Below are 24463 nucleotides of genomic sequence, written 5' to 3'. Positions count from 1 at the left end.
ATCCTCTGGCTGAATCTTTAACAGCTCCTCTTGACAAAATTGATGAAGTTCAACTAATTTGTTGGCTTCCTGGTACAGACTTGTTTTTTTAGCACAGTCCACGTGTTCTCGATGGGGTTCAAGTCAAGACTTTGTGAAGGCCATTCCAAAACCTCAATTCCTCATTCCTTTACCACCTCTGATGTGTGTTTGGGATCATTGTTCTGTTGGTACACCCAGCTGCACCCAAGACCCAATCTTCTGACAGAGTAGCTTTTGTCTCCTGATTTAGGCCATGATGTTGGGAAGTTTGCAGATATGCTGATCAATGAAACACATTCAGCCATGATTACTAAACTGACACAATTATTATGACCTTGACCCCTGAAGTGGGTAATGTCGCAGAATGCCTACTCATGAAATGCACAACTTCACCAATACTAAATCTCAGTCCAAAGTAAATGTAAAATTTGGCAACACTGATTACAATACATTTTTACATAAGAACAAGTACACATGCGCATATTACATCACCTCACTTCAATTCTCACAACACCTGTCTGTTCTCGAGTGAAACCAGAGCTAATTTTTCAACTGCCAATTCATTATCATGGCCTCTGGAGATAAAATACTTTCACTGGGTGAGACTTTCACCATTATTTTGTATTTAAAGCAGAGAACATGCAAATATCACAATACAGTGCAAGTCATTTCTCTTGTCTGTATTTGAGCATATAGTACTAAAGTACTCCAAAAGTAATGGAAAGGAATTGACTGACATTACTTCACTATTATAATACCGTGATTAGCTACTGACTACATTATGTAACAGGTAATGAGTTACTATATCTTAACTGAACACATTACTAAAGCAACCCACCGAACCCTGATAATATTAATTTCATTATGGTGTGAAATTCTGATTGATGAAACATGATTATAATGTCTTCTTGTTTTGTTGTGACATTTAGTTTTGCGGTAATAAGTGCTGATATATTTGTTTCACAAGTCTACACAACCACTTGGTTTTCATAATGTACCTGAGTAGAAATCAATCTGTTCTGAAATAATGAAAATATTTATTACCACTCTGGAAAAATGTTCGTGTTTTCAGGGATGTAAAGAAAAACTAACTTAACTAAACTGGTTTAAAACAACAACAACAACAACAACATTCAGAACAGTGTTACAATCCTTTAACTACTCAGCTTATTGACAAAATAATTCACAGTCACAAAATTTGATTGTCATGGCCTGGCAAAACAGATTGTAAAAAACATGTGCTCCGCATCAAATGTCATTTGTCAGAATGGTGAAATGTGGGTTGAAACAGTGTTGCTATGTGTTTGTTGCTTTGTAAACCTTGTTAGTCCTGTTAAGGAGTGGTATCTTCTCTCTCGTCTCGTCTAAGTTTCGGTTGCCAAAAGGCCTGTGAGTCACTCTTTGCAACATAGTTTGAAGTCAAGGTGTGTGTGTGTGTGTGTGTGTGTGTGTGTGTGTGTGTGTGTGTGTGTGTGTGTGTGTGTGTGTGTGTGTGTGTGTGTTGTATGGGGAAAAGGGGGCACTATGAGAGGCGGTACTGATGCAGACTAACCTGTTCTCCTGGCTCAGTTAAAGCTTATTGGTATTTAACTGGCAGATCCATCCCATCCTGCCTGACAGAGCAGCAGTGAAACACTGAGGAGACATCTTGCATCCTAAGGTGGCGTTTCTGGAAACAACATAACGTGAGTCCATCAAATATGTAGTCTGTGGTCTCTCTTGATGTTGAGATCATTTGGAGGAAAAATTTTATTGATTTAAAAATGTATCTTTAAAAACTGTAGAGTTAACTGAAGTTAAAATAGTTAAATAACTGAGATACAGTATGAATATTGGATTATATGTTTTATAAGTAGACAGGTGCTTTTTAAAAATATGGCTATAAAGCTGATAAGTGAAAATCATTTTATGACCTGAAAATGAGGACTAGTGCACAGATACACACAGGGCTTAAAATAATTGAGGTGGATCCATATTCTGTACATGGACTCACATATCGCCTTTTATCATCCTCCAAATCTGTTCAGAATTCAGTCAGAATCGCCCTTCTTTTTTATTATTGGGAATATTTATATAATAATTTCTAGTTCTGGGAGTTATGCATAGAACCTGGAGCCACCATGCAGTTGTCATTATTTCCATGTATTATTTCTTTGGAAATCAAAGTTGCCTATAAAGTGGTGATGGGTGTGTATTTTGCACTTACACTCTCTCTCTCTCTCTCTCTCTCTCTCTCTCTCTCTCTCTCTCTCGCTCTCTCTCTCTCATCTATTGATGTACAGTTTAGATCTAAGTGGAGGAAAACATTGTTGATTGCATATTCTTGAGGACCAATTTTGCAGCCCAGCATCTTTAGACTTAAAGCCTGCTCTGTCTCTACTTATGCGACAAGGCTGCAAGTAAATTACATCAGCATTTCCATTTGCAGTTAGGGTGTGGTTGTAGGAAGTGCTTTGCAAGTGTTCATGTGCTGAGTGGTGTGGCATGTCAGTCATGATGCATCCAAACCAACAGGTTTGGATACATTCCTCAAACAAACGTGGCAGAGGCTTTGAATTCTTCATGTGTGAGGTTATTATAATGTGTGTGGGTGGCGGTTCCCTGTCAGTCAGAGACAGAAAATTAAGAGAGCTGCTAAGATCTTCTATTAGAGGTGTACTCACAATATGACTACTGATAAGTACATCTGAAATCTTCTTTTACATTTTAAGGTCAGCTTCTATGTTCAATTTGATCATCCATGGTCAAATATCAGTTGGCATAGACGTTCTGTAAGATGCATTTAATATGAAAACCATGTTGCTGGCAGTATTTTGGATGTGGATGAAATAAGACAGGAGAATGCATTTGATGAGCAACTTACAATCATCTGAGTCTGTATATACAGATATCACTTTTGGTTTCTAACATGTTTCAAAGGCTAAAGCAATGATGATTTGTTAAAGTTCTGCTTTGTTTTTCTGCATCTTCATTTCCCAAAAGGTAGACAGTATAGTTATGTCACTGAGTTAAGACATGTAATCATAACAGCAAAACTTGCTTTTCTCTATTTTACAGAAAACTTTGCTGTGGGTTGGTGTTTACATGGTTTCTTGTTTTTTGGATAAATCCCATAATATGTGGATGTAAATGATGGTAAGTATCAACAATGAAAATACTAAATATATGTGATAGCAATCATGAACATATCTGTATCTGTAAGCTTCAATTTGAAAAGATGGAGTGTAACAAAAGGCCTGGTGCAAATGTGAAAATGGTTCACACCTGTCTAATTTTTTGCATTGTAAATCATTTTTAAACACAGAGCGGTGACAGCAAGAGTAGAAGTTTTTCAGAAAGCCTGGTCCTAGATGACACTGAGAAAGGAGTCATCATTACAGGAATCACAGATGACACAATTGCTGCAGAGACTGGCCTGCAAGCAGGTGAACAGCGAAACCTGTGTTATTCCTGCAGCATTCTTTGAAATTCTAAGCAGTATCTATAGGTGAATGATCTGAGCAAAAGTGAGAAATCTGCTGGTTTTGATTTTTTTTCCCCCACTTGTTCCAGGGGATGAGATTGTTGCAGCCACTATACACCTAGACCATCTCAATAAACATGAAGTGATGAACATCCTGAAGGTCTTGGAGCCATATGATAACAACATGAAGGTTCTGACAAAGAAGGAGCTGACCAGTGCTGACCTTGGCTCCTTGGGATTTGGTCTCAAAGACCCTGTAGAGGTAAACATCACTAGGGTTGGTTCAGCCAAATAAAAAAACTCAAGCCCATCCATCTTAACAGGTAGCTGTAGTTTTCTTTAACCAAATTCCTGCCTCCACTCCACTGCAACAGAGTTGAAGGGGACTGAGCTTGTGGTGCTGGTAGCATTGAAAACAACAGCTGGGAATAGCTTTCACATAGGAAATTTCTTCATTCAAAACTAGTTTCCAGTTTTTTTATACTTTGGGTCAACTGACATAATGCCATATAACACTCATACATTGTTGGTTTCTTCAAGGCCACTTAAAAAGTCCTTAAAACAAATCCTTTCTTTGAACCTTTTTTTTCTAATATATTTAATTGTCGGAAATCTTACTATAAGTTGTTCTGGGAACTCTCTGATACAGCGTAAAAAACAAGTGCACAGTATGAACTTCATAAAACTGATTAATGCCCAAGATTTACTTGAATCAATTCTAACCTTACTACTACTTTGTGTATCACTTCACTCCCAACAGATTCTCAACCTAAAGAAAGATCTGTCACTGGACGCATCAACTGAAGCACCAGTTGTCTCTCTTGACCAGAGTAGAGAACTCAATACAGTGCAGGGATTGGGGGGTGAAATAAGTGGTCCTACCCTCAATGGAGACCTTCCCAGTCTTAGTCTGAATATGCCCCCAGGACTGACTGGACCAAATATTAAAGGAGATCTAGGTGGCAACGTCAAAGCACCTGAAGTCAGTGTTGCAACTCCACAGGTCATCACTCCCAGTTCTTCACTTGATATCAAGAAACCTGAAATGAAAACAGGCGGCTTGAAATACAAGCCCCCAGTGTTTCAAATGCCAAATTTCAATCAGTCAGCACCAGATCTTAAACCTCCAGATTTCGATCTGAATGATCCTGATGTAAATTTGAAAGCCATGAACGCTGATATCAGGGCACCTTCAGGCAAAATCCAGTGGCCCCATCTAAAATGGAAAGGTCCCAAAGTTAAAAGACCAGATGCTGACTTACCTGCACTTGAGACCAGCCTGTCCTCACCAAGGATTAGTGGGGATTTCAGTACACTGGATGTTGACTGTAATGTTCCCAAAACTGACATCAACGGCCCTGATCTACATATTCAAACCCCAAATCTTAACAGTGAGACCCCTAGTAAAATAAACTGGCCTCATTTCAAATGGAAGAAACCCAAACCTACTGGCCCAAAGGCTGATCTGGACTTGGATTCAAACCTGAACAAACCAGATGTTGATCTCACTGTTCCAAAAGTGGAGGGTGGAATAAATGCCCCTGATGCGGAGATACATTTGCCAAATCCTGACATTAAAGGCCCCAATCTAGACATGATAAAAACAGATACCGAAGTGGTGGCTCCATCTGGTAATATCCAGTGGCCTCACCTGAAATGGAAGAAGCCCAAAGGTCCAAAGTCAGACTTAAATCTCCCAAATCAGGAGATTGATGGTGACATTAAAGTACATGATACAGAGTTAAGTCTTCCAAAGGCTGACCTCAATTGCCCTGACGTAGATGTTCAGGCCCCGGACTGTGACATTGACGCTTCATCAGATAAACACTGGCCTCATCTGAAGTGGAAGAAAAACAAAATCCATGGCCCCAAAACTGATGCAAAACTAAATGCAGATTTGAGCACACCAGATGTTGACGTTTCTGTTCCGAAAATTGATGGTGAGATTAGCACAGATGCTGACATCGAGGCCCCTTCTGGTAAATTCAGGATGCCAACATTCAAAAAGCCCAAATTCCAGCTTACTGGAGCGAAGGTGAAATCACCAGAAGTTGATCTTGATGCTGAAACAAAACTTCCTGACCTCAGTCTCTCTCCTGAAGCTTCACTTGATGGCCCAGATGTTGACCTGAATTTAACCAAACCTGAGGTTAGATTAACAAATGTAGACAGTGGGCCTCCATCTGAGAAGTTCAAATGGCCCACCCTTAAAAAGCCAAAGTGGTCAGCATCAGGTCCCAAGGCTGAAAGTCCAGGTGTTGATCTCGATACTGATGTTTCAGCACTTGACTTGAGCCCCTCTGCTCCAAAAACTGACATTGAGATAAGTGCAAAGGATGCAAATCTTAATTTACCGAATGGCCCTTTAATAGAGACCAATAGTACAGATGTCCCTGGAAAATTCAAATGGTTCAACTTTAAGATACCCAAACATGGCACACTGAGGGGTCAAAAGGATGAAATTGATGCTAATGTTAAGGTACCAGATGTAGACCTCAAGGGACCTGATGTGAATTTGAGTGCACCAGATGTTAATCTTTCAGGGGGTGTGATTGAGGCTCCAGACTCACAGGGGCTCAGTGTCAGCATACCTAATGCTGATGTAGATCATAGTGGTCCAGATCTGGACCTTGGCTCATTTGATGGCAAGCTTAATTTACCTCAAATTAAACAACCAAAATTGAACATTGATGTCAATCCCAATGTAGACCTAAAAGCAACAGATCTCTCCTTGCCTGCACCCCAGATAGAAAGTTGGGATGCACCAGCTCCTGACATTAATTTACCAAGCATAGATCTCAAAAACACTGATGTAGATCTTCAAGCTCCAGAGGCAGATATCCGAGCTGGCCTTGGAGAAAGTCCCAGTGGTCATCTTTCAGTTGAGTCTGGAATAGAGGTACCAAAGGTCAACATAAGCACCCCTGTAGAAGATGGCAATATCTCTGTTCCTGCAGCAGACTTGGGTGTACCAAAGGCACAGGGAGATGTCAAAGGCCCTGACATAGATGTAAAAGCTCCAAATGTAGATGTTGATCTTGAGAAGTCCAAAATGCCACATTTCAAGCTTCCAAAGTTTGACTTTTTGGGGTCTAATACAAAAGCCCCCAAGGTTGACATCAGTAAAAATCTTGAGGTCTCACCTGATTTGATTAAAGCTTCCACTGATGGAGAATTCAGTTCACCTCATGTAAGTGCCTCTGCCCCTGAAGTAAAGACGAGCCTCAGCACACCTGAACTGGATATCACAGCTGACGCTGATGCTGAAGTTAAAGGTTCTCAGAAAAGTAAGCTGAGATGGCCGTTCAAATTGGGATTAAAGTCTGGTTCAGGTACTGATGAAGAGGGAAGTGGTGTTGACTCTGAAACAGATGTGTCCAACACAGAGGTAGAGGTTCCTGTATTCAAATTCCACAGACTGCCCCGCAACAGTTTTGATGGCATTGGGGGAATTTCTGATACTTTGGGCTTATCAAAACTTGATACAGAAGAAAAGGATTATATTGTCAGCAAAGGGATCCGCCTACCAATAGTGAATGCAACATCAAAAATGGGAGAAAATATTAACATAATGGAGAGATTAAAAATGGCTAAAGATAAAGCAACATCAGCTAACGTCTCACCAACTGAAGCGAAGACTGATATTGATTTGAAGCTTGATGCCCCAGAAAAGCCAGAGTCTGGACTGGGTCTGGTAGCCCATGGAATTTCATCATCAGATGAAAATGACAAATTGTCACTGGGCCTGTCCAATATGCTAGGCCTCAGTATCAAGGATTCAGATACTGACTGATACCTGCTAGGCCAACCTGAAAAGCTCAGTCCAGAAACATTGTAATTACATGTAACTAAACAAATTCAATGCCTTGGGAGAAGTTAACTGTTTAATTAACACTTGCCAGTTTTCGGCAGAAAATGCCAGCTACGATACCCTTCTTTTGTAATAATTTGCTGTAGTCTAATGAAGAGATTGTTTTTATAATTTGTATATCCCTGTTATTTATATAAGCTTTTTTATCTAAACATTGTTGATTTGAATTTATGCTACTTACCAAATAACTGTCTCAGTACAGCACATGGGCACATTGAACTGTTTAGGTTGTTGAGAAGAGCATTACTTTACCATGAACATCATTAAATATGAGAATGTATTTGTTATTTTTTGTTCAATAAATAACTCAATATAATCAATATGCTTGTAATTCTTTACTAATATAAAAAGAAAAAAGCTAAAGAGGAAAACTGATCATTAGGTGTGTCCAAGGTGTGTTTGTATCCAAAGTGATGGATCTATAAAAAAAATAAATTAGGCTTTAATAAGCTTTATTTTACAGATCCATAAGTATCTAATAAGTTGATAAGAAGCTCCCTGGAAAGAAAATGTCCTTCAAATAAAACCAGAATAACTAGTAATATGTTATGGAAACTATCCTTTATAAAAGTTGAATTATGCTCCTGCCTTAACAATTTGCTTATCTTTTAAATGAAAGTATCCCACTGTGTGCTGAATAAAAGGCTTGGTAGCATGCAATAGCAATTAACTGAAATTAATCAGCTGTAGATTCGCCAACTGAACACTGTCTCTGTCTTGGTACCAAATGAATTGGTTCTTTCCAGGAACCCTCCTGAAAACAATTTGTAAATTAAAGAGCGAGAATACAAAGTCTGACCAATTAAGAAGATGAATACAAATCACAATATCAGAATCCTGCTGTAACCGTGTATGTATTTCACAGATGGGTGCCTTCGAGGTTGATACTGATCCTTATTTCTCCTTTTAAAATAACGATAGCTTTACACAAGTTTACATGCGTTTATTTCATACTTAGAAATCAAGTGCAGTAAAAACATAAATTCCAGTTGTTTCTTCTAAAGCAATACAAAATGATAGGCAAAAACATCTATGTGAGAATTAATGTTTGAATATTTAAGACATTAGATGATTTGTAGAATATTAGTTTTTGTTTATATTTCCAGACCAAATTAAGAGATATCTATGGAATAATTGTGTTACTTTGATACGTTTTTTTCATCACTTGCTATGATATTTACCAAAAGCTCAATTCCAGACCAAAATAGTAACAGTCAATGAGAGACAGCCTGTGTGATTGACTTAAAGGTTGTGACACACATCCTGCTAACATGGCATGTATGAGTATAAAGTAAGTGTTATTTGTGAGTAAAAAAAAAAAAAGTAATATATAGAATATTATGACATTATTTGTGCTGTTATCCAGACATCAACCCAAGTCCACCGCCATGTGAGCAGGTCTGTGATGCTGTACTCAATGCTAACTGAAAATATGCCCATGATGACAATCCTAAAATGCTGATGTTTAGCACTTATACTGTTTATATTATTCAACACCTTAAATCAGCATTTGCTAGTGTGTTAATATTTGGTAATGAGCCCCAAACATGAAGTATAACCAAAGTATTGAATACTTTACATTTTCAACCAGATAAGATATTTCTCGACAATCCATCTCAGCAATCCGTTGTTGAGACATTTCACTCAAAACCACAAATGTTGTCATCATAATGGCTGTCAGTCAAGGTGACATTACAATCCAACGTTCACCAGTAGTGAGTCATGTTTGTGCTTTATGGTCTGTAATATCCTCCCCTGAGGCACAGAGTGATGCTGACCTTCACTAATTGAAGTTTTTCATTATTCACTTGTTGGTCATTGTATCATAAATAACTTTAGCAAGTGATCTGCACAAAAAAAACAACTATGGTAAAATGTACACAAGGTTATGAAGAAGAAACCCTAACAAGAACAATCCTGACTGAAGAAATAAGAGAGATGGGATAAATAAAGGGAGAGTCAAACTTGTCAAAGAGTCTGTTGCCAGCGTGATGGCCAGTCCTTTTCTATCCAGCTCTGCAGCAGTCGAAGTACATCAATGCGCTGGTAAATGCGGCAAAGTTCGGTGAGCTCAGTGACTGTCTTCTGGTTGTAGCGCAGCAGGAACTCCTGAGTGGGGCTGTGGGACAAGGAGCCCTGTGTCCGGTGCTCCAGCAAAGTCAGTTCATCGTAGCTCATTCCCCATCGACTTGCAAAGTTCTTCCAATTTTTGATGGTGCAGTGGTTTGGATCCAGTTTGAGCCGCAGTAAGTCCAGGAGATCTTTGTCATTCATGAGATCACTGATCTTGGGAGGAGGTGCTGGGCAGCAACACTTTTGACAGGGGCTCTTTATTAACTGCAGCTCCTTGGGGAAGTCTGAGATCAGAGATAAAAAAGGAAGATGGGGTAAGCTCAAGATGTGTAACGTGTATATTATGTACAACTCTTATTTCAAAAGAGTTGGGATGCTTTGTAAAACATAAAGAATACAGATTGAGAACAGTGCAAATACAATATTTTGAATGTTTTATCTCATCACCTTAATTAGTTTTTAGAAATATATGCGTGTTCTGAATTGGATGTAAGCAACACGTTTAAAACATGTTAGGATGGGGCAACAAAAGACTGGGAACATTGTGAAATACTTCAATACACTTTGGAACATTCCACAGGTAAAAAGGTTTACTGGAAACAGGTGATTATATCATGATAGGATAGAAAAGATGACTGGGTTCAAAAATACTGTGCATGTTCACGTTAGTAATTGTTAAAAATATGACTTCTCCCACAAGCTTATTTTTTTCAGATCTTTTGCCCAAGTTGCAAAGCTGTGACATTACAAATACGTGATTGGTCAGTTGCAATGATTTCCCTGGCACAACCTTATGATGTTTCAGGAACATCATCACAGCAAACTCATCAATATCATGCCTGTCTCTACTGTCATTGATCGAATGAATATTCCTCTTAAAATTTGAAGAGTGTTGTATCATAAAAAAACACCATGTTGCAGTTGATGCACAGCTTATAGTTTCATCATGCATTAATGCCCCCATTAATGCTTGTGACACTGACTAAGGTTCAATGAATTCTGTATGACTGCCAGAGACATTACACAGTATATAACCAAACCAAACTGTTGTCTAAACAAAAAAGGAAGAGAATATTTGAGGGACAAGTGTACTGCACCCATGGTGAGCCCCTGCTAAATAATGCACATTCCGCTGACTGCCCCATGGTTCCACACAGGTAACCACCCTTGAGTGGGAGCAATCTGTCACCATTATTGCTTGGGTGGAGGTAAGAGAGCCAAAGGCAATGCCGGGACACATAGAGATAAGACTTGTTTCTCCAGTGTTCTAAAGAACTAAGGAACTGGTCCAAGACCCTCACCATCCTGTTTAGGTGCCTCTCGGGATCGAGGCCCAAACTGTTGACACAGACCTCCATGGGGTGCAATGACAGGAGCCCCAGAGGGATGACTGCTGTTGCTGCTATTAGTCTGCTCAGCAACTGAGGGATTTGTCTGTGTGTTAGCCTTGTGCCTTTCTGAAAAACAAGGGAGAGGGCTCAGAATGTAGACCATCCTCTAGAGGCAGGGAGAGGCCCTCATCAATACTAAATCAAAGGCAACATTAATGAAAATGATGTGCTGACTAGGAAGTATAGAAACTGGTATGCTGGTCCCTCGAAGGCAAAGTGGAACAAATGGCTGTAATGGGGTTTCAGTGGCACATGGAAATAATGGTCGGTCAAATCAATGCCAGTAAACCAGTGTCTCTCCCATATCAAGGATCAGACAAGCAGTTGTCCTTCATTGGAAAATGAAAATATGTTGAATAGAACCTTGAAGATTTACCAAACTTTCTATAAATTTGATGATGCCTTTCTTTAGAATCACCAAAATGTCCCACCTGAGACTTCAGAGGGTCATTGACCACTGTCTTTCTAATTTGTTTGTCTAACTTTGTCAGGCCACACCTGAAGTATATACTCAGACAACATCAAAGGGTTGGAAATCAAGCTTCCCAGCGGTTGAGATTTTGCTATGAAACAGCAGGTGTCCAGACTTTGGTAGTCAGGCTCAATGATAACCAAAAATATGAGACCCTTGGGTGGTTCGAGGGGTTGGTTGGAATGAGCCCCTTCTCAATCCCTTTGTGTTGGAAAGGCAGGCTGTGGTGGGGTCTGTTGGAGGGGACCCTGCTAGAAGGAGGGTTGTACGGCTCTGAAGGGACCATGAATGTTGGCTGTCTGACAAAGGGTGCTGGTTAAGGCAAAGTGCCTAGATGTTAGTCAGCTAACTGTTGCCTGGCTGTGTTCACTTGGGCACTATGCTCCAAGTCTCGCTGGGGTGGGGGCCAAAACATCTATCCTGAGATGACACGCAGCATGTAAAGCCTTTGCATGACTGCTAGGTGCCAGGCCCCTCACCAGGTTGCTTGCATCTCCTTGGGTCACATGTGACTTCCACAGTGTATTATGTCATGACCTGTATATGCTTATGATGCATATTCAAGAAAAAAAACATACTGTCTCATGTGGTTGAAGAAGAATGACAAGTTATATTAACTTACAGTAAAAAGCAAAGAAAGCAAATTTCATGCAGAATGATGATGATTTCCTGCAGTAAGAATATACACACCTTGTGAAATAGATGCTGGGCAGGTGCATTCTTCAACATCTTCAACTGGCTACAACACAGAAAAATACAGATGATTACTGTTAGTAACATCACATCCATAGTACAGGAAAATTGTGTTAAAATGCCTAATCAGGCTTGTGTTTCTTTGAGGCTGTACTTAAGCACAGTGGTACCTTGAGCCAACTGTGTGTTACTAAAAACACAATAACATCCTTGTGCCAGTGTTAGAGCTAAAGTTCAGGCATCACCAAATGTATAGCAATTCTAGGGCAGGCTAGGGCAGTCTGAAATATCATACTGCCATCCAGTTGTTGGGATTTTTCAGGCTCGACAACACTTCACAGCTGACTTGCTTGTTCCCGATATCATATATGTGTCATCTAACACTAAAATACCTGCAACCTTTTTGTTGGTCACGACAGTGTCGGCTGGTAATGTTTTCACCTTTTGAGTGTGTGTGTGTACATGTGTCGTCATGGCAAAATGTGGTCCTATTGTAGTGGAAAAATAAAACACATCAGTGGTTCTGAGTAATTGCAAGGTGGTGTCTTTCTCGATGTCTGTCCGAAGAAATTTTCTTTTTTCAACAAAACCACACAAGATGTAGTCATGAAAATTTACAGGTAGTTGAGATCAAAATGACAGCCGAATTAAAAAACTTGTGTTGTCTGAGCAAGATTGCCAGAACTAGTGGAAGTAGTAGGAAGTAGGAAAGGGGCCATTAGCCCCTTCTTTATGCCCCTGGCCCACATTAAGTTGCAGATCCCTGTAAATAAGTATCAATCATTTCTTTCTCTAGTATATCTGGTATTTTTTTTATTAACCTGCCTGCGTGCCTGTGGGCATTTCTATCAGTACAACAGCATTACAACCATGAAAGTTGCAGTCATAAAACATTCCAAGTGTGTATTTGAGATCAAAATAAAAGCCAGTCCCCTTTAATAAAATCAAGCCTAATTCAATATGAACCTCATTAGTCCAGTATCACTCTGACTTCTAAAACCCACCCACAACTGCTTAACCATATTTTTAGCTCACCAGATTTAAAATCAACATAAAATTGTACCCACTCATAGATGCCAGCCACCTAAATATGCCTGATTTATTTCATCAAGGTCCTTGCAGTATGGATTTCACTATACACTAGATAACTAGGCTCTGCAATCACAGCACATGGATTCTCTAACCACTGTTATGCAGATGACACCCAAATGTTTCTCTCTTTTCCCCCATCATCTGACACCCATGTTGCAATGCGCATCTCGGAATGTCTGGCAGACATCTCTGCTTGGACAACTGAGCATCACCTCAAGCTCAACCTTTATAAAACTGAACTTCTCTCCATCCCAGGGAAAGACTGCCCTTGTATGGACCTGTCAGTCACTGTCAAGGATGTCACAGTATCACCTTCATCAACTGCGAGGAACCTGGGCTTAATCCTTGACAACAGACCATCCTGCATCCCCAACATCCCTGCTGTGGCCTGATCCTGCAGATTTCCCCTCAACAACATCTGCAGGATCCAGTCATTCGTCACGAATGCATCGCAACTCCTGGTCCAAGTGCTGGTCATCTCCCACCTGGACGACTGCAACTCGCTCTTGCAGTGTGTCCAGAACACTGCAATGTGCCTTGTTTTCAATCTACCCAAATTCTCCCATGTGATCCTCATCCTCTGTGACCTCCATTTGCTTCCTGTTGTAGCCTGTATCCAATTCAAGACAAATGTATTGGCATTCAGTGCCATCAACAGAACTGCACCCATCTACCTCCAAACAGTGGTCAGACCACACACCCCAGTGCGAGCACTTCGCTCCACTACATCAGCTGGCTGGCTGTTACTGCCATCACTGAGAGCAAACAAAGGTCGTTCAGCGAAGTCATGTCTCTTCTCTGCTCTAGTGCCTCAGTGGTGGAACTAAGTCCTGACCAATGTCAGGACAACAGAGTCACTCGCCATCATTCACTTAAGACTCACTTGTTCAGACTTCACCTCGACCCTGCATAGCATGACTCTCATTCAGCCCAAAGTTTTTGTGTTATCCTGCTGTCAAACCAACCAACCAACCAACCAACCAACCAACCAGCCAACCAGCCTGGAGCACCCAATCATGTGTGAAGCCACACTAATGGATGAGCTGAACACATTTAGTGCTCACGGTTCCATTATTGTTCCCAGCTCCAAAAAGAACAGGTGCAGCAGTTTTGCTCCTCTGCTCAATTTGAGGAGCAGAACTGCCACCTACTAGGACATGTCCTCTGATTTCTCAAATCCTGGCTACACCCTCCTACTGCCCTGTGGCTCCCACCCCCATCTTGATGAAGTGCTTTGAGCAACTGTTTCCCCAGCACATCAAATACATCATCCCTGCCAGCCTGGTCCCTCACCAGTATGCTTTCAGAACCAACAGATCCACAGAGGATGCCATATCCACTCAGTCTTCACACACCTGGAGAATAAGAACAGCTACATTAGAATGCTGTTATTTCAGCTAAGCATTTAATACATTCTCATCCATGAAGCTAATTGGAAAATAGTCAGCTGCAAACATGGTTTGAGCCTGAAAAAAATCTAACAAAAGGTTTCCCAGTGGTTTACAGTAGTATCAGATGTACTTAAAAACATACTAAAAGTTTACCAAAGTTTGACTCCAAGAAAGGCCCCATTTTCAAAATGGCGGCTGTCAGGTCCTTGAAATGACCATTACTCCTTTTTATCCCTCCTAGACCAGGAACACTAGTGCCTGATACATGTTTTAGCCACATAATGTTCTAATTAGCATATTTGCATGATAGATAAGTGATTATAAGTACAATCATTTGTTAAAGCAATTGGTTACAAGCATATTTATGTGAAAAATAATTATTTTATCATTTTTTTCTTTATTCCGGTTCATTTTATCTCAAAAGTTACAAACTGCTTTTACCACGCAAGGATTCTTTCAGATCATTCTGCATTGAGTTTCGAAATAGAAACCCTGGGGATTTCATATTGTTACTCTTATATCTTATATGAAGGCTCATTTATAAACTTTTTCTGTAGTGCACCAAAACGGTGCAACATGCCCATTAATAATATGGGACACACTGCAGGTTTTTGTTAGAGGATGTGTAATTGCCTTTTCCTCATCATTAAAAAAGAAAACAACAAATGAGATGAAATGCATTGAACAAGATATAGTTAATTTGGAAAGGCAACACTACTTAACCGAGGACCCTAATTTACTAATGCAGATAGATGATCTTAAATTGAAATATAACTCCATTAACACATATGCTAGTGATTTGACATTGAACAAATTAAAACAATTTAGAAACAATTAGAACAAGGGGAATTTGCAGGCAAATTACTAGTTAGACAGATAAAAAAGGAATCAGAACACAGAACAACTGTTAAAATTAGAAAACAAGATGGGTCCATTACAGTGGACCATCTTCAAATTAATGGTGCCTTCAAATCATATTATACTGAATTGTATACCTCTACATCACAATCTGAGCCAGATGAGCATGAATCCTTTTTGGCTAATATTTCTCCTATCTGCTATGGCAGTACTTAAAAAGGCAAATCATCATCATCAATCAATCATCAAAAATGTCTGTTTAAGGAAAGGCTGTCTCCCTCAGTCTATATGTTTGGCATCTATAACACTTCTCTTAAAGAAAGATAAAGATCCGCTCCATTCTGCCCCTTATAGGTCAATTTCAGTTATTAATGTAGATTACAAAATCATTGCCAAGGTTCTAGCACTACGGCTTGAAAGTGTTTAACCTAGTATTATTCATCTAGATCAAACTGGGTTTGTTAATGGTTGAACCTCTACTCACAATTTACGCAGGTATTTTGATATTCTTTACCATACAAGTGAATTAAATTATCATAATGTTATTCTCTCTGTCAATGATGAAAAAGCATTTGACAGAGTTGAATGGAAATATCTTATGTTTGTCCTTAGAAGGTTTAATTTTGGTCCTAAGTTTCGGCACTGGACATTAACTATTTTTAGTGCTCCTATGGCTCTTGTAAAGACATACACCAACTATTCTTAACCATTTCTGCTCTCAAGGGGCACCAGACATGGGTGTCCGATGTCCCCTGCATTGTTTGCCATTGCTATTGAGCCATGAGCTGCAATGATCTGATCTCATGATCATATTAAAGGTATTACGACTGGAAGGGAGGAACATCGCATAGCGCTGTATGCTGATGACATTTTGTGATATCTCCATGACCCCTGAAATTCTATGCCATGTATGTAATGTCTATTTGAAAAATGTAGTAAGTTATCAGGCTTCAAGGTTAAATGGGATAAAACAGAGATAATGCCAATTTCCAATTTCGACCATACTTTAGTGAGGAATCATCTTAATTGGAAATGGTCTCTAGTAGGAGTTACATGTCATGGCTACATTTTTACATCTCTGGTTCACCCCAAACAAAGAAACAACCTTACAGTGATCTCACAAAATCATGTATTCCATTCAATATGGGCTTCCTGCCCATATTGAATGCCATCTTGAAAATTACACCTTTCTAGTGGTCAAACTTTGGTAACAATTTAGTTTGTTATTAAGGGCACCCGATACTACAAAAACAGCTGAGAAACCTTTTCATAGAATGTTTTCAGGGTTGGGTGTTTTTCTTTCATATAGGCAGCCGCCTAAAACAAAACACTCATCTGTTTGCATTTTTCTCCTGTCAACCTTTTCTCCCCTTCTATATCTACCTCATCAAGGACATGAATGAATTTATTGAGGAAAGGAAAATTTGCACTTTGCTATATTTGCACAAACGCAAACACACAACTATGTACAAAGCAAAGGAGATCTGTCCACACAACAAATGGGAAGCTCACGAGAATCCAAATATCCTACAGCTCTCTGAAGACGATGCTGAAGCTAGCCTTCGCCAGCTTCCGATTCGGCACTTAAGGGGAAAGTTAAGAGGAAATTAACTAACAGTACAACTGTTTGCACACTGTCTGTTTTTCGTGACACTTCTTGATGTAAAAACATTTTAGACATTTTAGGTACAGCATTAACTTTGCCTGACACCCGCCATTGTATTTGTGAAACGTTTATTTTATTTGTGAAAATGCAAAAGGGGAGATTTCACCATTTTTGTTTGATACCTACAGACCTCATTAGACCAGGTCCAGACCAAAAACCACTGTACCTAGACTTCTCAAATCTGGACTAGATTAATCTACAGGCCCTGAAGATTCATTCAGATACAGTTTCTGATTTGTGAAACCTTTATTCTACTCATGAAAATGCAACAGAGTCAGATTTCACTGTTTTCTCATCATATAGACCACATTCGACCTGGTTCAGGTCAAAAACCACTGTACCCAGACTTCTCAAATCTGGCCTAAATTATCCTAAAGAGGCTAAACATTCATTATTACACATTTCCTGATCTGTGAAACCTTCATTCTATTTGTGAAAATGTAATGAAGGCAGATTTCACTGTTTTCTCAGCATATAGACCACATAAAACCAGGTCCTGATCAAAAAATCACTATGTCCAGACTTCTCAAATCTGGATTAGATTATCCTACAGAGGCTAAACATTCATTATAACACAGTTTCTGATGTGTGAAACCTTTATTCTATTTGTAAAAATGCAATAAAGGCAGATTTCACTGTTTTCTCAGCATATAAACCACATTAGACCTGGTCCTGATCAAAAACCACTGTGCCTAGACTTCTCAAATCTGGATTAGATTATCCTGCAGAGGCTAAACATTCATTATAACACTGTTTCTGATCTGTGAAACCTTTATTCTATGCAGTCGTAAACCTGGACTTCCATGACAATCTACAGTGCCGCTTGCTGCCAAAAATCCCACTTTTCATGCAGTGATCGGTCTGGACATCACGCCCGCTTTCCACCTGTACCCACCAGTCAGAAACAAACTCTCGGCTTTTTCTTCACACTGTACTATAAGATGTTCTAAAGGGTAATATTGATAACATTTTTATGGAGACAAATCATTGAAAAAAATAATATAGATAAATAATTGTTTAATATAATATATCTGTAGAGCTTGTGGAAAGGTGCTGAATAAAAGTATCTCATGTCCTTAACCTGTTCTTAGTCCTGGGAATTTATGTTAAATTACCCTAAAATGCTTATCTCAGTCCAGCCCAAAGTAGGTTTAAAGTTGTTGTGTTGGTTTTGGGCATTTTTTTTTTTTTACCTCAAGCCGTCCAAAGCTCTGTTGGTACAATCCACAGGAGTTTGAACACAATTAATTATCTCTTTATTTTTCTTAAATTATTTAATATAAAAACTAGCCTGTATATGATCTGTGACTGTCCCTGTTAATAACACAATGGTTCCACATCATATAGGCTTTATCACTGAGAATGGACACTTGACACATTTATAAGGAAATAACCAGGTGCCTTTGCAGAAAAATGCCATTTTATGACCTAAAAATAAATCTTGTTGTTTACATGATGCATCAGTCATCAAAAGGCTGGTGTGTAAATGGCTCAGAAGGGAGAAAGAAGAGAGAGTGGGTCTACATTTTGTCTGTATTTATACTGTGTACTGTGTCTGCTCAAAGGCATATGAACCATTTCAACTTGAAGAATGCATTTGTATTATTCACTCATCATTTGCCTCTGTGTTTGGATTAGATTATAAAATCATTATCATTACCAAATGACTGACCTATTCAGGTGCCCCATAATGTAACTGATAACACTGATGTGGTCAGTCCTGCATCTATTATATTCATTTCCCAAACATTGCATTTGGCGATTCTCTTGTTTGTACCTTGTGTTTGGTTCCTATCGACAAAGCTTATGACAAACGGGAAAGCAGCAGTAGTTGTTGTGCTTGCAGCCATAACACTCTTGTAGTGTTATCTGTGGCATCGCATCTTCTAGTTCAGTGGGACTAAACCACATCCTGTATGTTCACAGCAAGAATTATAAAGTACAAAGTGTGTATCTCTGCTTTAACAGTTTGTGTAAAGTAACACAAATGTATTATTTGTAGATTGTCAAATCCTTGCAACAAATTTGGACTCATAATTTCAATTATTTATTAGACCAGAGGCTGGGAGACACCGTATTTGCAGGGTTTCAGTTGTATGCTCTGCCATGCATCATACCACGATTCATTTTCATGTAATTATTTATGGTACTTGTAATTCTACATTGTGATCTCACAGGTGAAACAGTTTGTGGTTAAATGTTCTGCAGAACTGATCTACCTCAATTGTCTAAGGAAAGATCATAGGGCATGGGTGAGTGAGGGAGTGTGAACAACAGTGAACTAAATGTTATTTGCAAATGAAAATGACATCATTCTCAGTTGTGATCTATTCTAGTCTATTACACTTTGCATTTTGCACTATTACACTTTGGTATCTTTAGAAGCTTCAAAGAGAATAATGTTTCAAACACAGGTTGTGTGTACAAAGGCGATGATACTGACCTGCCTTATTCTGTCAGAGGAGGGGCGTCGATACCTGGATGGCATGGAGCTCAGATGGAGTGTCACAGCATCTGCTGGAGACACATTACTACCATCAGTGTATGAATACATTTATAACTGACAACTGTACTAACACAGTTTTCAGTATGCATTTACAAATTCAGTTCACAAAATTAAATTCTCAAATAGTGGCCAGGTCACAATGAACCTCAACTGCAAAGCCAGTTGCTCAGTTAGAGAGCACAGGCATTCAATATCATTAACTCAAGTCATTACAGCTGCAATTTAATTGACAAACAATTCCCCATGTGGAAACACTATGAGTCAAATGTATTCACACTTCAGGGGTATTTCCCCACTGGCTAGCTAGGGATAACATTACTTTGATGTAAATGAGAATTTCAGGTGTGACCCAGAGCAGAGACAGAATGCTGATGAAGAACAAATAGGATTTCTTTCTTTATAAATAGTTTTTTTTTCATTGATTTATATTGATAAATACATTGAAATTGGGTTTCAATTTTTTTCATCATTTGCATATTTTTGTAGTCCATTCATGTTTTCGCTCAATTCATTTTTTTTTTACTACAGCACATTGAAGAAATAAACATTTTTAAAATGTATACATGTTGTGTGTTCATGTTGTGTCATCACAATATGAAAAAAGAGGTTGTTCTGGTACCTTTAATCATTAATTGTAGTAACAGGTTTTTATGGCGGTAATCTAAATTGATCTAAACACAATTTTGAGGAGAGAGTTTGACTGGGAGTCTGAAGTTTGTGAAGATGAATGTGCATTTTTACAATTGTGTTCAGAGTTTTAGGAAATGGAGAAAGAAAGAAAGAAAGAAAGAAAGAAAGAAAGAAAGAAAGAAAGAAAGAAAGAAAGAAAGAAAGAAAGAAAGAAAGAAAGTGCTGAGAATCAAGCAAATCAAGTCAAGTCTACTTCTATAAACAAACAAACTGAATTATATGTCCAAATCACAGATACATACAGTAGTAACCCACATCACAGAAACTGTTGCTGCCAAACACTTTGATTTGTTTAGCAGAAAAGATTACATCACCAACTTGGAAAACTTCATTGAATACTATTACGCTGCAGCATGCTAGTCACACAATTCAAATTGATGTTGTATAAAAAGCAGAGCAACAGGTACACATACATGTCAAGAGAAGACTAACCTTACACCTTTAACCATTAACCATGTTTTAGCCAGTAACATGCCACATAGTTATATGGCCTTATTGTCTTTTACATTAATGATGTGTCTTTTCAATAAAAAGCTTGGTGAAGCTAGGTCTAATATATGACTAAGATGTTTCTAAGACTTAGCTGATATTTGATCAGCCAATAAGTTAGCATTCACGTCTGTATTCGTATATTTTAAAGTGATGGATGAAGGATGAATGTTACTGTTGTGTCACTAACTTTTGACCATACATAATGATGTATTCTGCTATTCTCTTTTTAATACTGTTATGGACAACTTAACCCTTGAATCCAAGTTGTATTTTTTTGGACTTCACACCTCCATGATAGCTGCCTAATACCTTTATCTCTGCTGGTCTGCTTTGTCCTAGTAGGTTACCAGGTTTGTGTGCATTGCACTAGAAATCACCCAGTCATGTTTCTAAAACAATATTTAACTTGCCAATACCAAGCAAAAGCAAAAACTTAATAATGAAGTCAAGTTCTTTGTTTCTTTGAATACCAAATCAAAATCCAATTGAGTCTTTCTAGCTAGTCAAGCAGGTCTCAATAAAGTCCTCAAAATTGGTGCTTGGGTCTAACTCATGTGACTCAAGTCCCCCACCTCTGACAGACAGACAGATAGATACAGATTTTTGTAGGCATTCCCTTGAATGTGTCATACATCTGCATGCCTTGTAAAATGAACAATGTTGTTTTGTGTCCCATATTTACCATGGGGATCTGTCACTTGCACTGGATAATTGGCCTCCAAGGACTGTGGAAGAGACAAGGTAAGACAAGATAATATTAAAAAGTACCTGAGAAGAAAGATCAGTATGCTCTGTTAACCCTCTTCATGCTCGTAAGAGTCAACATTCAAAATGTAGTCTGTAAATGGAGAACAAAATGACTGGGAAAAGCCTGCTACAGCCTGCTACAACCTCTCCTTCAGTGGGCCCACAGGCTCATTGAAGGACAGGTTCTGCACAGTGTGTAAAAATCCTTAGCAGATTACTGCAAAACTACTTTCTAAGAAAAAATAAGCAATCATCACAAACACACTGAGTAGAGGTAAAGTCAAGGCAAAGAGATGGATAAACAAACACACAAATGGAAGAAAGAATAATGAAAAGATGCTCACAAATTCTGCCACAAAGCTGGTGGTGTCTGTGTCCTCCACAGGTTCAGAGCAGGTTCTTTCTGTTAAAAAGGTAAAGGAAGAGGCTTTAACATCGTTATAAATTTTGTCACCTATTAATTTCATGCTTTCCTACATTTCAACAGTATGAACTGCAGACTTGCAGAGAAAAAACACATTTTTTGTAGTATGTAGTTAATGAAGACAGTAAAACTTCCTGACACATCAGGATCGTTTCAATGAGGTGAACAAATATTTTGAAAGGCAGGAGGAATGTTTCCTTATAATTCAGCATTATCAGTCAAAAACAGAATTATGAATTTAGGTATGCTTATTCTCCATGTCAGCTTGAAAAAATGAATTAAAGCATCTCAGAAAAAATGAAAATACTGTTGAGCACCAACATGAACTCCCATTTTAAATGCCTCCAGTAATGATAAGAGAAATCTGACAGGCACATTCACAAATGAGCTGGGCAGGAAGGTAGCTTTTGAGCTGAATACCAAGACAGGGTTATGTGGCTTTTTTTTTTTTAAGGTGGAACATTTTCTTGCATGTTAACCAAAGCAAAAATTAGGGATGATTGGATTTTCAAGTGCTTAAAATGTATATGATTTTTAACCAGATTATGCAAACTGAGAACATTTCATTTCCTCCTTTCCTCACAGCAAAAGTTAATCATTCTCTTACACTGTAAATCCACTGTATCCAAAAGGTACAAAAACATATTTTCTTTGGCCTTTCTTGGGTTACATTCAATAACGATGAGACTGTAATTTACATGGAAAACTAGTATGAAGTTTAAGTGATAGGATGACACAGCAGTCATGTATGTTGGTCATAGACAGACTGTAACCTCACGTCAACCGAATTTTCATATAATGTGACCCGTTGCATACGTTAATACTGCTCTTTTTCAGACTTCTCAGAATTTTGTTCATGCCTGGATTCAGTAATGTTCTGTAGTGCGGAGTACCACTCATGTGAATCAAACCCACTCTAAAAACCCTGGCCTAAGGGCCTGCTAGGGCCACCCTAACTCCCCTGAGTGCCTTACAGGAATAAGACCAGCAATTTGGTATTTTTTATTGCCAACAAATTCTATTCGACTCACACCAATAATGAATTTATCCTTTATTACCTCAGCCAAAAAAGACTACCAGGTGCGACAGTTACTGTTTCCTGCTGTTGGTGTATGCTTTAAAGCTCTTAAACTCCATCATGCTGCACAAACACAGAACATAGATAGTTATTTATATACATACATAAATAAACAACCTGCTTAATCTGCGTGGGTACAAAGCCCTGGTCCTAGGGATGTCGGGAGCCGATCTGAAGGATTTGGATCAAGGTCAATATGGGCATTGCTTCACTGATCGGGACTAGCAATTTTGAACGTGGACCCAAGCCTGATTTTTTTCTTTTTTTTTCTTTTTTTTTAACATCAGGGCACAATTTGTGGCAGAATGCAGACAAATTTGATACGGCGAATAAAAAAAGCAAACACTCAAAGAATACAAAAAGTTCACTTAAGCAATACCGGCAAAGGCACCGAAGCAACAAACACTCAAAAGGAAAGAGAAATATCCTCAAGACAGCAACATGGCCAAAAATATTACAGAGAAGGTAACTGAATGAATCGCTCTGGATAACCAGCTCGTCTCCGTGGTAGAGGATCAGGGTTTTCTGTGTTATCTGGAATAATCCCCAGTATGACCTACCATCTCAGCATTACATTACATTGACTCCACATTCGATTCACAACGCGCTGGTATGCGCACTAGTTTCATGGGTCTCATACAGCAAAGCATGTAAAACAGGCAATTGAGGAGATGCTGAACACACATTAAATAGACAAGCAATGCATCTACATCATTTTTTGTGACAATGTAAGGAATATGAAAAAAGCAATGGATTATATGGAGGTGCCAAACGTGTTGCACAAACTTCAGCTGGCTCTACACAAGGGTCTGCTGTCACAGTACATCGTCACAAACTCACCTGCGAAAAAAAGGAAAGTGACAGGCCAATGTTGCAATAGTATATGCAGAATAAGAAAGAGCCATAAATATAAGTTAAGGCTAAGTATCGGGTCGGGATCAGGGTAAATCCCGACCTGGTACATACGCAACCAGCTATCACCCACACAGTGTAAAGAACAAGACTGAAGAGGCACTGAAAGACTGTTATGTGTGGAAAAAACTTTGTGATCTTCATGCAGAGGACAGTAACAGTCTCACACGCTATCTATCAGAGAGAAAAGTCTACCGACCAGAAGTGTACAGTATTTTCCCGACAACAAACTCTGGAATAATCCTAATACAAAGGCTCTCATCAAGGACAAAACAGGGCCTTTAAATCAGAAAATAAGGCGGAGCTGAAGGCTGTGCAGAGGGAGCTGAGGAGGAAGATCAGGAATGGAGCAATAGCTACAGTAGGAACATGGAGGATCATCTGCAGCAAAATGGAGTAGAGGTTGGAGAGGCCTTCAAATCATCTCTGGCCACAAGCAACCCGACTCCCAGGCTGTGGGTGAATGCCCAGTCATCCCAGCAGCAACCCCCTTCGCCCATAGCCCCAGTATACTGAACACACAATAAAATGTGTCTTTTTGTGAATTGCATATTGCTCTTCTTCTCATCACTACAAGAAACAATTAAATACACAGAAACATAATGTCTCTAATCACTCCTTAA

At 39.0% G+C, this 24463-nt stretch overlaps 2 protein-coding genes across 7 annotated transcripts in view; one reads left to right on the top strand and one right to left on the bottom strand.

The window, feature by feature from the left end:
• Nucleotides 1-1590: 1590 nt before the first annotated feature.
• Nucleotides 1591-7666, top strand: si:ch211-125o16.4 (neuroblast differentiation-associated protein AHNAK). The gene is made up of 5 exons (XM_037122761.1): nucleotides 1591-1706; nucleotides 3079-3156; nucleotides 3326-3446; nucleotides 3574-3746; nucleotides 4245-7666. The coding sequence occupies exons 2-5, from the start codon at nucleotides 3151-3153 to the stop codon at nucleotides 7275-7277; spliced, it is 3333 nt and encodes a 1110-aa protein (XP_036978656.1). The 5' UTR covers nucleotides 1591-1706; nucleotides 3079-3150; the 3' UTR covers nucleotides 7278-7666.
• A 615-nt stretch (nucleotides 7667-8281) lies between these two features.
• The window catches only part of edaradd (EDAR-associated death domain), a 44435-nt gene continuing 28253 nt past the window's right edge, over nucleotides 8282-24463 (bottom strand). For 2 of the 6 annotated variants that reach the window (XM_037124169.1, XM_037124173.1), the window contains 6 exons: nucleotides 21771-21829; nucleotides 21362-21404; nucleotides 19435-19508; nucleotides 11982-12030; nucleotides 10730-10885; nucleotides 8282-9712 (listed from right to left, as the gene is read on the bottom strand). In XM_037124169.1, the coding sequence (XP_036980064.1) occupies nucleotides 9324-9712; nucleotides 10730-10885; nucleotides 11982-12030; nucleotides 19435-19508; nucleotides 21362-21404; nucleotides 21771-21829 (770 nt within the window). In that variant the 3' untranslated portion in view covers nucleotides 8282-9323. The remainder of the gene's footprint in view (nucleotides 9713-10729; nucleotides 10886-11981; nucleotides 12031-19434; nucleotides 19509-21361; nucleotides 21405-21770; nucleotides 21830-24463) is intronic. The other 4 variants (XM_037124170.1, XM_037124174.1, XM_037124171.1 and 1 more) reach the window with 3 other exon arrangements.

The sequence above is a fragment of the Acanthopagrus latus genome, chromosome 15 (assembly GCF_904848185.1).
Source record: "Acanthopagrus latus isolate v.2019 chromosome 15, fAcaLat1.1, whole genome shotgun sequence".
Taxonomy (NCBI): Eukaryota; Metazoa; Chordata; class Actinopteri; order Spariformes; family Sparidae; genus Acanthopagrus; species Acanthopagrus latus.
This window is presented reverse-complemented; position numbering and strand designations above follow the sequence as displayed.

Bases quoted from the DNA above. Each gene is read 5' to 3' on its own strand.
- si:ch211-125o16.4 (XM_037122761.1), top strand. The intron at 3,447-3,573 runs GTGAACAGCGAA...CACTTGTTCCAG, and splicing joins AGAGACTGGCCTGCAAGCAG to GGGATGAGATTGTTGCAGCC. The intron at 3,747-4,244 runs GTAAACATCACT...CACTCCCAACAG, and splicing joins GTCTCAAAGACCCTGTAGAG to ATTCTCAACCTAAAGAAAGA.